Source organism: Astyanax mexicanus, chromosome 19 (genome assembly GCF_023375975.1).
Source record: "Astyanax mexicanus isolate ESR-SI-001 chromosome 19, AstMex3_surface, whole genome shotgun sequence".
NCBI classification, from domain to species: Eukaryota; Metazoa; Chordata; class Actinopteri; order Characiformes; family Acestrorhamphidae; genus Astyanax; species Astyanax mexicanus.
This window is the reverse complement of record NC_064426.1, coordinates 42,089,093-42,103,120: the sequence shown is the minus strand read 5'-3', so window position 1 is coordinate 42,103,120 and position 14,028 is coordinate 42,089,093. Positions and strand designations below refer to the sequence as shown.

General features: G+C 36.2%; 1 protein-coding gene across 1 annotated transcript in view; it reads right to left on the bottom strand.

The window, feature by feature from the left end:
* LOC103042039 (serine/threonine-protein kinase/endoribonuclease IRE1-like) overlaps positions 1 to 14,028 on the bottom strand; it is a 49,896-nt gene that overhangs the window by 22,173 nt on the left and 13,695 nt on the right. The window contains exons 3-7 of the mRNA XM_022671406.2: positions 11,703 to 11,736; positions 11,331 to 11,403; positions 8,643 to 8,715; positions 1,737 to 1,859; positions 13 to 114 (exon numbers count right to left, since the gene is read on the bottom strand). Of these exons, the coding sequence (XP_022527127.2) occupies positions 13 to 114; positions 1,737 to 1,859; positions 8,643 to 8,715; positions 11,331 to 11,403; positions 11,703 to 11,736 (405 nt within the window). The remainder of the gene's footprint in view (positions 1 to 12; positions 115 to 1,736; positions 1,860 to 8,642; positions 8,716 to 11,330; positions 11,404 to 11,702; positions 11,737 to 14,028) is intronic.

The window sequence follows — 14,028 nt, the reverse complement described above, 5'->3', positions numbered from 1 at the left end:
AGATAAACTCACTGTATTTGGTGTCATCGTCCGGCAGTGTGGAGGCATAGTCGGAATAAGTGGCGTTCCACCTCAGTTCTCGGCTCTTGGTGTCGTACATGGTGATGGTGTACTCTTAAAAATATCAGAAAACATTGAATTATTACAACCTTTCACTCAAAACTTAACAGCAGAATACAATAAACTAATAAAAAGGGTCTATAAAACTCTGGATAAAGTAATTTATATTATGGCTTTATTAAAAGATTACTCCAAATGTTACTATAATGAATATTTTACCAATCCAATAAAATGGGCTCTTTTTTAGCTGTACACAGTGAAGCTTGATTTAGGGCACGTCAGTGTGCCTTTGCTATCGTAACGATGGGAAAAGTACAAGTTAAAAGGCGTGTACTAATTCTCTTAGTTAATCATGGTTGTGGTTAATTTTGGGCGTAAAATGAAATAAACCAATCAGAGTGTCATTTGCTTAACATTGCTTATCAAGAGCCATGTGCGCGCTGACTTTGGCGGATTGCTATTTTAACAGTGCAGCTACCTGGATGAGCTTTTGAGGCAGAAGCTATTTGTGCCCAGGTGTATGTAAAAATACTAAAAAATATATTTTTATGAACGGCAATCTAGTGTTCATTCCAAGTTTTGTTATGTGTTTTGGTCCATTCATCATGATTTTGACACAATTTAAAGAACAGCTACCAATTTTAAAAAATTGAGATGCAAGGTTTTTAATGACTGTGACTATACTGACAGTTTATATTCTTAAAACTGCATTTTATTTTCACAATTTAGCAACTATAATCTCTTTTGATCACTTTCATCTAAATATTAAACTTGTTTATAACAATACACTTATTGTATTTATTGTATGATTAATCTAAATTCTGAAGCTTCCACACTAGTGTATAAATCCCAGATTCTACCTACCTAGTTAGCTATATTTTACCAGCAATTAAGTTCCCAGTCATTAGGATAACTTTGCACTGAAAATTTTAAAATTAAGGTTGTTGATATAAGAACACTTATGTCTGCTTTATAGTGTGTGCTAATTCAGCATGCACCCAGCATTCGACAGATAAAAGGATGGCGCGCAGTCTTATTGCTGTTTTTGGACATAAACTAGATGCTTAACATAAAAAAAATGGTTTGTTCAGAAAGTACTTTAAATTCTAAAACATTGTTGATTGTATTAGATTAGACAAAAGTAACTAAAAAATGTGTTTTTGTATTTAGCACTTTTTTATATTTTTGAACCTAGCTAATTATATTATATTTTTTTATAAAATGATAGAGCTACACTTCTTCAGTGTTGCAATATTAACTAACATCATTCTGAACAGATTTCGCTCATTCAAGCAGCCCGAAAATGTTTTTAAAAAGCTCAGTTTTAATGCTCTACTTACTAAAAAATGTGGGGTTTAAATGTAAGATGTAAAGATTGGTGTCAGAAGTCATTTATTTAGTATTGTGCTCACGCCGTACCCACTAGATGGCCATGTTGTACTTTGATGCTAGATCCCAGTGTTCTGACTGAATAAAGCAGACACAGGTTTTATAAATGATAGTATGTTTTTATACTATGATAGTAAGGCCATAAACTTTGATTTTAAACAATTGCAATAGGTCACACTGCTCACAGTACTACAATATACTGTGATATATTGAACTGTAACTCATGTATCGTGATACAGATCATATCGCCAAGTTCTTGACGATACACAGCCCTACTTCAGACTCACCGGTGCGTCCCAGATAGAGCAGAGACGAGGACGGACACAACATCTCAGCAAACGAGGAGGTGAGAGTCTGCTGCTTCTCTCCTGTCAGCAGATCTACCACATACCACACATCCTGCTTCTTACCTGGAACAAACAGAGACAAAACACTCGCATCAGCACATTCACACCAGCGTGGAGGTGATAGCCACGATGTGTACAGAGCTAAAAATGCTGCAGGATCTTGGGTTGGTTTATTTTATCTTAATTATTATCTCAGTTAACGATAAGCTCTTTTACTGCAGTATTTTTCTTCAGTAGAAAAAGTAGTGCACAGGGTGAATTAACCCTCTACAGCATGGTGTTGCCCTCAGGCAACAAACCACTTCTTGGATTATTACAGAAGAAGGTGTTGTGGTCAGATATAACCAAAGTTTAATTTTTTGGCTTAAATGCAAAGCGCTATGTGTAGCAGTAAAGCTCTACTGCTCATTACTATCCCTTCTGTGAAACATGGTGGTGGCAGCATCAGGCTGTGGGGATGCTTTGCTTTTCTTCAGCAGGGACAGATTTGGGATGGTTAAATTGATGGAGATAAATACATACAGAACAATCCTGGAAGAAGAAAAACTGTTGGAGGCTGTAAAAGACTTGAGACTTGAGAAGATGCACCTTCCGGCAAGACAATGACCCTAAACATACAGCACTAAAGAGCTACAGTAGAATGGTTTAGATCAAAGAATATTAATGTATTTTAATGATACAGTCAAAGTCCTGACCTAAATCTCATTGATCTTCTGTGGAGAGACATGAAAACTGCTGTTCACAGATGCTCTCCATCCAACCTGGTAGAGATGGAGCTATTTTGTAAAGTAGAGTGGGCAAAACTAGGCCAAAATTGGCCAAAAAAAAGGATTTGCTCATTTTCTTTCTAAAGAATCAGGTTAAGAAAATGAAAAACATCATTTCCTGCCTTAGACAAACGATTAAACCTTATTAATGAGGGGTAAACAAAAACACACATACATTATAAAATAGTATTTAAGTATCGCTATGTTATTCTTTGTGCAAAAAAAAAAAACTTTATATAACTTAATATTCACTCCTAAGGTCTCAGAACTACGGCAGCTGACGGCAAGCTGCATTACTGGGATTCAAACCAGTGATCTACCGATCATAGTGGCACTTTAGACTGCTGAACCACTATACATATATACAAAAACTTCATTTAACCGTATTGTTAAATAAACAGCAATATTCAAAGCGTGTGCACAAAAAGTATCGGCTTATAGCCCGGAAATAACAGTAGATTTTTATCAAACTGCATTGCGAAAATATTATTAGCAAAAAGCGCAACCCAAACTTATTCTATTTAATTTGACTTAAAACAGTCTTAATGAGGATTAAGTGCTTCAGTGAACAGACACTTAATCAACTGTTAATCAACTCTTAACAAGGAACAGCTGTTAACTGACCATCCAGAGAATTCTGCATGGAGGAGTGGGAAACCTTCTCCCATTCCATGTCAGAGACATATCGTTAAATATGCCGCATTATTAAAAGTGTGTGAAAAATTAAGTAGCAGTTTATAGCCTGGAAATGTCGGTAGGTTTCTGTCAAGCTGCATTGCGAAAGTATTATGTGCAAATAGCCTAACTATGCCAGTCACAATATTTTGCGAACAATATTTTGTCCCAAAAATTATTGCGATAAACGATATTGTTGGCATTTTAAAACCACTAATTTGGCACTAATAAAATAATAACAAATCTCATAATGAAGGAATTAACCCTTTTACACATTGCGAAGTGCAGAGGAAGGGGAACTGAACCGTGGGTCTGCCCCACACCATGATGTTCAGCCCCGGTCTGTTCAAGCTGGCCCACGTTGAACCAGCATAAAGACGTTACTGTGTTTCTTTAAACTTGTTTTCGGTGTTGATGGAGGACATTTATTCACATTTTTTTACAATAAAGGTAGGTTTTGCAATGGACAATATCACGATTGTTAAAATAATTGAGGTCATGTCCAATTATTCAATGATAAGTCGATAATGTAGTTATTGTGACAGGCCTAAGCGCAGCCCAAACTTATTTTATTTAATTTGATTTAAAACCGTCTTAAAAGAAGCTTAAGTGCTTCAGTAAAGAGACAAAAAAGTTTTAAAGTCAGGCTTGCACAAAAGGGTCAACAATTTCAGCTCTATTTCATCAGCCTGCTTCTTTAGAAAAGCTTTTCACCACCATTCACCACAGGGACTCCCACAGCCTTCTGCTGGGGTTCAGCAGCACTTACTCAGTCCCCACGCAGAAACCACAAAAAAGGAGAAAAAAATTCAGTGTAGCAAAGCTGCTAACCTCAATCGTAAACAGATAAGAACAAGACAGAACACCATGTGTTTCAACCTGAAACTGATGAGTCAAAACTACACGTAAGTAGTTTAGGTCCGGGCAGTAGATCCAAACTGCAGGCGGTGCAAAGCACATCTTAACAAACATTAAACCCTCAGATAATCCTCATTCATTATCACTTAATGACTAATCAGATTAAACCATTACTCTCCTCCCTGAACCAACGACTGATTTAATCACTATTTAACCTACATCCCAACAGTGATGGGTGGGTCTCACTTTAAATGTACGTGTATTGACACTATTGTGAGATGATAGGATTATGCAATGTGCATTTAAGATACAGCCCATTCGGGTGGAGACCACCATGAAAAGACTTGTTGGTTCCTCAGAGGAGCTTAACTCAGGGTTCAAACACTTTTTTTAACCAATAAATTTCCATGATTTTTTCATGACTTTTCTGTGCCTTCATGGCAAATTCTCATGACCAGATGATTTTTAAAACATCGGTGCATGGACAATAAATCAGACGGACAATAAAACCAAAAAAATCAATTAAAACTATGAATAAAATTTATCAAAGTAGGCCTTAAATAAATCTGATAAAAATGTTGACACACAATGCATTGTGTAGGGCTATATTACCGAATTAAATTTTTTTTTTAAAGTTCTTGTTTCTCATAATCTGGATTCGAACATTACTCAAATATTCACTATTCACTGTATACCTGTAACTCTACCTCTTCACTACTTCACAATTGATACTCTCAAACTAACATTAAGAGGACAAAATATAAAAGTTATTAAACTCTTAACAAGGAACAGCTGTTAACTGACCATCCATATACAAACGCTGAAGATGAAGCATCACACAGCTGAGAGAATTCTGCACGGAGGAGTGGGAAACCCTTTCTCCTGATCCATGTCAGAGACTTGTAGATTGTTATAGAGTTTGTCTAATTAAGGTTTCAGAGTAAAGAGCTTTCCAGCTTATGTTTGAAAGTCATTTTAACCATATATTTTTTATTTATATAAGCCCCATCTCTCAGTAATGTATAAATGAAGCCCAGATCTCCATATAATTAAATATGTCACAAAGATATAAAAACAATTTAAATAGGTGTCCTAACTTTTTCACATTACTGTAAATCAGAGATTGATTATGCAATGAAGACACAGCCCATCCGGGTGGAGACCACAGGAACAGACTTGTTCTTGTTTCTCCGAGGAGTTTAACTCAAGTCTAACTATTTCCTTATTTAACAGAATGGCTGTTTATCCAGAAGTTGGGGTGAAAAACAACAATAATGAATCATGTAATTTCTTATTCATTTTAAACTTATTCACTGTATACCTGTAACTCTACCTCTTCACTACTTTACAACTGATGCTCTCAAACTAACATTAAAAGACAAGAAATTCAAATTATTAATTCTTTACGACTTCAGCACAGCTATTAACTGAATTCCAATATGTACAAATCTGCCATCTAAGCATCTAAGAGTTGCAGAAGGGCTTGTGGAAAGTTTTAGACCATCCATATACAAACGCTGAATATGAAGCATCACACAGCTGAGAGAATTCTGCATGGAGGAGTGGGAAAACTTTCTCCCAGTGCATGTCAGAGACTTGTACATTGTTATAAAGATGGTCTAATTGAGGTTATTTCAGGGTGTCCTAACTAATTTCTCACAAAAATCAAATTTTATAGCTTATGTTTAAATGTAATTTCAACATTTACAGTTCTTGACGAGTTCAGCTGTTAACTGAATGCCTGGAGCTGCAGAGGGGCTTGAGAAAATGTTTGGAACATTCATATACAAACACTAAAGATAAAGCATCAAATAGCTGAGAGAATTATGCATGGAGGAGTGGGAAACACTTTCTTACTGTTGTAGATTGTTATGGAGATTGTCTAATTGAGGTTATTTCAAGGTGTCCTAATTATTTCCTCTCCAAAATTTTACAGTTTTATTCATTAGCTTTTACAACTTTAAAAGTAATTTTAAAATGTACAGTTGTATTTGTTTACTTATATAAGCCTCATCTTTCTGTAATGTTTTATTGAATCATGCAGTCATTTCTTAGTGATTTTAAGCTTACTTAGTTAAGTAGTTCTTGCCAAAAAGAGCTATTCATCACTGTACACCAACTCTACCTCTTTACAACTTTACAACTGATGCTCCCAAACACATTAAGAGGCCAAATTCAAGTTATTAAACTCTTTATGAGTTCAGCACAGCTGTTAAATGAATTCCAAGAGCTGCAGAGGGGCCTGAGAAAATGTTTTGAACATTCATATACAAACACTGAAGATGAAGTATCAAAGAGATGAGAGAATTCTGCATGGAGGAGTGGGAAACTGTTGTAGATCGTTATAGAGTTTGTCTAATTGAGGTTATTTTTCCTCACAAAAATTTGACAGTTTTATTAATAAGATTTTACAGCTTATGTTTAAAAGTAATTTAAAAATTTACAGTTGTATTTGCTTACTTATATAAGCCTCTCTCTGTAATGTTTTAATGAATCATGCACTCATTTCTTAGTCATTTTAAGCTTACTTAATTAAGTAGTTCTTGCCAAATAGAGCTAACCCTACCTCTTCACAACTTTACAACTGATAATCTCAAACACATTAAGAGACAAGAAATTCAAGTAATTAACTCTTGAGTTCAGCACAGCTGTTAACTGAATGCCAAGAGCTGCAGAGGGGCTTGAGAAAATGTTTGGAACATTCATATACAAACACTGAAGATGAAACATCAAACAGCTGAGAGAATTCTGCATGGAGGAGTGGGAAACACTTTCTCCTGGTTGTTGTCATTGGGATTTTTTAAATTGAGGCTATTTCAGTGTGTTCTAACTATTTCCTAAAAAAAACGTACAACTTTATTCTTTAAATTTTACAGCTTACGTTTAAAAGTAATTTCAACATTTACAGGCGTATTTGTTTAATTATATAAGCCCCATCTCTTAGTATTGTTCAAATGAAGCCCAGATCCCTCATATGATTGAAGATGTTCACAAAGATTTTCAAAATGATTTTCACATGACTGTAAATCAGAGATCTATATTTAAAATTAGCCTGTTTTCGCAGGGTGCTAACATCATCTGGTAATTATTTCTAATGAATCTAAAAGTAATAGATAAAATAAAAATTATAGGTAACCAACAGCATGTGGTTTTGGTGTGAGGCATGCTTAGTACTCTATATATATTTAGTATAACCAAACAAAAGTGCTGAGAAACAAACAGAAAAGGAAGAATACTAGTGAAGAATGTGTTTAGAACTGTGGATACTCAAACAGAGGTGAACTTGAATTCTGTGGTCAGTTTTGGGGAAAATCCCATTTTTGACCACATGTACAATACTGCATTCTCACTGCAGTTTTCTGACCGTTTCAGGGAAGTGGTGAAGAAGTACAGAGGTGGAAATAACGGAGGGTAATGTTCTATTTTCATGGCCGCTCTCCTACACAGTTCCTGTTTTGCTATGGTTTTTAAAAATGGTGTTAAAATAGTGTTTTTTTGTTGAGTGCCAGGTCAATCAGTGACAAACAAAATCAGGGATTTTTAAACATTCAGAAACAAGACCTTTGTAGGAGAACATAATACAATTAATACAATTAATACAATTTCTAACAGAAAACATAATAGATTTCGATCCACAGCTTGATTTAAGGTGTGTCAGTGCATCTTTGCTATCATAACGACGGGAAAAGTACACCATGCGTGGCTCGAAACATGTAAAAGGCATGTACTAATTATCTTAATTAATCATTAGTGTGTTTAATTTTGGGCGTAGCATAAAATAAACCAATAAGCAAGTTAATTGCTCATCATTCCCTTTAAGAGTCCGGTGAGCTCTGACTTCTCTATTGGAAGGATTGCTATTTTAATGGCGCAGCTACCTGAAAATGTACAACACTTCTCAGCATTGTTTATGTAAAAGTTGGGTTTGTGCACTGCTGTGTGTCTGTAACAGATAGGGGTTCACTGCCAAGATAGCAATGAACGTCAGACTGTTGGCAACGTATGCTAGGTTGTATTCAGTCAGTGGAGCACCTTTGTTTTCTGTTGCTTAGATAGCAATACACCAGAAATTTACCTGAGCACATCTGAACATTTCCAAACCACCACACCAATTGGTACAGATAGATTTAGAAGCACTGCTGCTATTTAAATTACGTAGGATGAAGATGTAAAAATTGACTGTTGTCAGAGTGCAAGATAGCAATGAGCAGGGTGCAAGATAGGGCCTATATTGTCATATGTAATGAAAATACATCATAAAAGGCTTATATTACCACCCATAGTGGCGCTGTCTGGCTAGAATTGTCCGTGCATACAAACAAGTAACTCATTCTTCAGCTTCCACGGGACATGCCAAAAGTCACGGGACACCATACGAGTTCCTGTTCATGACATTTTGCATTTCAGGGTGGTTACAGGGTGTTCTAAATTCAACCTTTACTTCTTTATATGTCAATTTGTCATGTTATACGTAATATTACCAAGAACACAGAACTGATTTTATTTTCAGTTCTTCTGAGGAAGTGAGGACGTTTCGGGACCTTACCCATATAAAGGATGCCATCAGAACTGCGACAGGGTGAAGCCTGGACCAGCTCAGGGATGGTGAAGGGGAGTTTCTGCAACAAAACCAAATTACATCAGTTATTAATTACGCCACAAAACAACCTAAAGCTTCAATATTCAAGCACTTTTAGACTAAAAACAGAATTTCACCTTTTTTCAAGAACCAGACCTGTTGAGACCCTTTTCTCATAAATTCAGTTTATTTTATTATTTTATTCTGGTTTAAATCTGACTCTGGTTCTTTAGCACTAAAGGTATGTTTTTTTTTCAGCAGGTGTGAAAACAATAAATAAATAAAAAAAGTAAGGTCCAAAACTTGACCAAAGTGTACTTTGAGTATGTTTGAGCTAAACGGGTGTTCAGGTGCAGTTTAACCTGATTTATTATAGTTAATATGCATACATTAAATATTTGGGTAATACTACCTTTATAAAGCTTTTATAAATGGTTTACCTAGATGGCTGTGGGTTCACTATTTGGCAAACAACAGGTCATTGTTGCCCTTTCTACATATGTGTTATAACTGATTATTAATGATTTTTGAGACATATACAACCTAATTAGTAACCATTAATATACTAATTGTAAACCATTTATAAACCCTTTATTAAGGTAGTCTTATTTTAAAGAGGTACCAATATTCTTGTTACATTATTTATATGTTTCATTTTATTTTTTTTTAGTTAATGTCCACAAATTTGCTTTTTTTTCTACAAAAGAGATAGTTTAATACAATTTTTTTTTTGTATTGCATTTGTATCCACTGTACTTCCATGGAATGGTAACACAGACAACTATAGACATTTTTTTCCAAATTACAAATAAAAATATTGTCATTTAGAGCTTGTATTTGCAGAAAATGACAAATGGCTGAAATAAAAGATGAAGAGCTTTCAGACCTTTTTACATTTTTTTTACATTACATTACATTTGGCAGACGCTTTTGTCCAAAGCGACTTACAATAGTCAAGTACAATGTAAAATAAGTTTAAAGGTAAAACATCTTTGGATAGGGATAAGAGGAGGACAAAGGGGAATAATAGGATAGAGGAGTGAAGGAAATGAGGTTAGAAGTAGTTAGTGTGTTAGAGGTGTTAAGAGAGTAAGTGCTCTTTGAAGAGCTCTGTCTTCAGGAGTTTATTAAAGATAGTGAGAGATTCTCCTGATCTGGTAGTAGAAGGTAGTTAGTTAGAGGTGTTAGGAGAGTAAGTGCTCTTTGAAGAGCTCTGTCTTCAGGAGTTTAGTAAAGATAGTGAGAGATTCTCCTGATCTGGTAGTAGAAGGTAGTTAGTTAGAGGTGTTAGGAGAGTAAGAGCTCTTTGAAGAGCTCTGTCTTCAGGAGTTTAGTAAAGATAGTGAGAGATTCTCCTGATCTGGTAGTAGAAGGTAGTTTGTTAGAGGTGTTAGGAGAGTAAGTGCTCTTTGAAGAGCTCTGTCTTCAGGAGTTTCATAAAGATAGTGAGAGATTCTCCTGATCTGGTAGTAGAAGGTAGTTAGTTAGAGGTGTTAGGAGAGTAAGTGCTCTTTGAAGAGCTCTGTCTTCAGGAGTTTATTAAAGATAGTGAGAGATTCTCCTGATCTGGTAGTAGAAGGTAGTTTGTTCCACCATTGGGGAACTCTGTATGAGAACAGTCTGGATTGCTTTGTGTGAATGTTTGTTTGGTAAAGCGAGGCGACGATCATTGGAGGAGCGCAGCGGCCGGGAGGTAGCGTAAGCCTTCAGGAGTGAGTGCAGGTAGGAAGGAGCCTGTTCTGTATCACCTTGTAGGCGATTGTAAGAGCTTTGAATTTGATGCGAGCATCAACTGGTAGCCAATGGAGCTCAATGAGCAGCGGGGTGACATGTGCCTGTTTTGGCTGGTTGAAGACCAGACGTGCTGCTGCGTTCTGGATCATCTGGAGTGGTTTTACTACACAGGCCGGGAGGCCAGTTAGCAGAGCATTGCAGTAGTCGAGGCGTGAGATGACGACCGCTTGCAAGTGAGAATCGCCTAACCTTGTCCCGCTAAAAAGCGCGTTTGCTGTTGCTGCTACAGCGTATCTGAAGTGAAAGTAAAGTAAAAAAGTAAAAAGAGCAGTCTGGTGTAGCTTGAAGTTCCTGCTAGCCCTGCTAGCTCAAATAATAAAGTTCATAAAGTTTTAAGAGTTCAGAAATCAATATTTGGTGGAATAATCCTGGTTTTTAATCACAGTTGTTTTCATGCATCTTGGCATCATGTTCTCCTCCACCAGTCTTACACACTGCTTTTAGATAACTTTATGCTGCTTTACTCTTGGTGCAAAAATTCAAACAGTTCAGTTTGGTTTGATGGCTGTGATGATCCAACTAAAGAAACTCATCATTTTTAAGTGGCCTCTTATTTTTTTCTAAAGATGCATTCACTTCAAAATATGATGCGACCACAAACAATTTAATGTGAATTAAGCAGATTTTCTAGAATGAATGTGGAAGAAACAAACTTTTGAACTTAAGAATGGCAAAAAATGTGGATATTCTTGAAATGAATACTAATTTTTTCAGTGTTTTGTCATAACTGGCAGGAATATCGTTAATACAAAAGCACCTTAAAATATTGTGATATTTTTAAGGGTCCTGCAACCATTTCCCCACTAAATCGGTTTTCTTCAGAAAAGGCAAGTATACATTTTTTGAACGCTCATCTCTCACCGTTAGTCCCTCATTGTTCTTTCCTCCCAGAGAGTACAGACTGCCATCATTAGGGTCTGGAAGAAATGCAGGCCTGTGAAGAAAAGGCAGATATTACCAATATATCAAAAATGTACTATATCACAGGTTAACTGCAACAAGCGCTGAGAATTATATACTTTATTTTAATTATTTAATTATTTTATTACTTGCATTAAAAGGACGCAACGTCTCAGGAAATGATAAACCAATATGATAATACACCCAGGAAGAGCCATGCAAGCTCAGCAACTTGGTTGCATAGTTCCTGTTTTGGTTCTCTATACACACACACACACACACACACACACACACACAGACAAACACACACACTCAGTCAAACAGGCTACTTACTCGGCCACGTGTGTAGGAACTTGTAGAACAGGATCTGCACAGGGAAAGGACAGACGTTTTTTCAGTTACACATAAATAGAGATATGGAGTAGACATACAAATGTGAGCAGTTACTCAAAGATAAATGACCTGGGTGAAGGCCAACACACAGATTAGCTCCTGGATACATTACAGAGTAGAATAACTACCCAGACTATTATTACTGTACCTTCACCTCCTCAGCTTACACTGATAACCCTTACAGACCCACAACCCACTACTGAAACTATACCTGCTTACTATCTCCTTACTGTAGATCTGCATTCACTTTCACTAAGAGCATACGCCTTAAAAACATAAAAATATTCTATTTACTTCAATAAGAAAGACAGGAGGCTGAGTGTTAAAAAGAGACATGCACATACATTAGTGGGGATCCACTGAATATTTGGCAATTGAAAATATATGTCCAAAAAAGGTAAATAGCAAATCAAAGTGCTTTCATGAAAAAAGTAATAGAACAAATATTAGTAATGAAAAAGTACCAATTTATTTGAAAGTATATTACAGTGTTAAGTGTTTTTTTTAAGCAAAGACAGACCCACATATTTGAAATTTACACAGAGAAAGGCAGCAGACAAACACTCACAGCCGACTAGAATAGCACTACTGAGGTAACTGTGTGGTTAGAATAACACTGCTGCAGTAAATGTGTGAGCAAAATTGAACTTGTGAGGTAAATCTATGGATAGAATGGCACAACAAAGTATGATGAGAATAGCACTACTTAGGTAAATTGATAATTAGTATAGCACTACTAAGGTAACTACTAGATAAATGTATGAATAGAACAGCCCTGCTGAGGTAAATGAATGATTTGAATAGCATTGTTGAGTTAAATGCATGATCAGAACAACACTGCTGATGTAAATGTATGATTAAGATAGCACCGCTGAGGTAAACGTACGATTGGTGTAGCAATGTTGAGGTAAATGTATGATTAGAACAGCACCGCTAAGGTACATTTTTGATTAGAATAGCATTGCTGTAGTAAATGTGTGAGCGCAACTGCATTGCTGAAGCAACTAAATAGCTACATGTGTGATTAGAAAAGGAAAAGCAATACTGAGGTAAATATTGCACTGCTGAGGTAAATGTATTCTTAGAACAGCACTACTAAGGTAGTAAGCTAGTTAGCTTATTGTATGATTAGAATAGCACTACTGAGGTAAATTTATGTTTAAAAAGAATAGCACTGCTGAGGTAACTTTATGATTAGAATAGCACTGCTGAAGTAAATGTATGATAAGAATAGCACTCCTAGGGAACACATACGTTTAGAACAGCACTTCTGGGGTAAATACATGATTAGAACAGCACTGCTGATGTTGTTAGCTATCTAAATGTGTAATAAGAATAGAACTTAAATCAGTTATGTTCCAAAAAATTACATTTCAATGCATCCCTATCATCATAGTACACTGATATAAAACACCAGTAGCAGCAGTTTTCTGTTTAAACACGTCCCCCTACTAAATAAAGTACATTTCAAATAACATCGCAAGTCAGTTTTGATGTGTTTACACACTTGCACGACCCAGGAACATGTGATTTATCACAATACAATAAAACGTGGTTATATTACTCAGCTCCAGTATTAAATGCCCTGCATTTTTCTTTTCCTAGAAGCGCTCAGAGCATATACTGCATACATACATTCAGGCAAGCAGGACCTGCTAAGCTGGAGCATCTGGTTTCAGAGACAATACTTCATAAACTGCCAAAGCAGAAATAACACGGCCGAATCAATACGCCCATGAGTTACGTTAATATTAAATGAGTGTTAGTGGAAGCTGACCGCAGCTGAAAGGTGGAAAGTGTCCAGTTCTGCTGCATGTTAACAGGGACAGTGTGCATGTGCATTCTGAGAAGCAGGTACAGCGAGTGGGGGCAGCGTGCCCTTGCCCACCGCTTGGCCTTGAAAATGCAATGCTGTTTGTGCCCTACTGACTGGATTAATGATTGCCAGAGAGCATGTGTGGCAGGAGCGTGACGTGCACTTAGACAAGCAGACACCAAAAATAGGGCTGAATTTATTAATTATACTGAAAAACATAGCTATTTATAGGTTTACGTTTGAGTAAAATGAACATTGTTGTTTTTTTCTATAAACTACAGACCTCGAATAATGCAAAGAAAACAAGTTCATATTCATAAAGTTTTAAGAGTTCAGAAATCAATATTTGGTGGAATAACCCTGGTTGGTTTTTAATTACAGTGTTTAATCATGCATCTTGGCATCATGTTCACCTCCACCAGTCTTACACACTGCTTTTGGATAATTTTA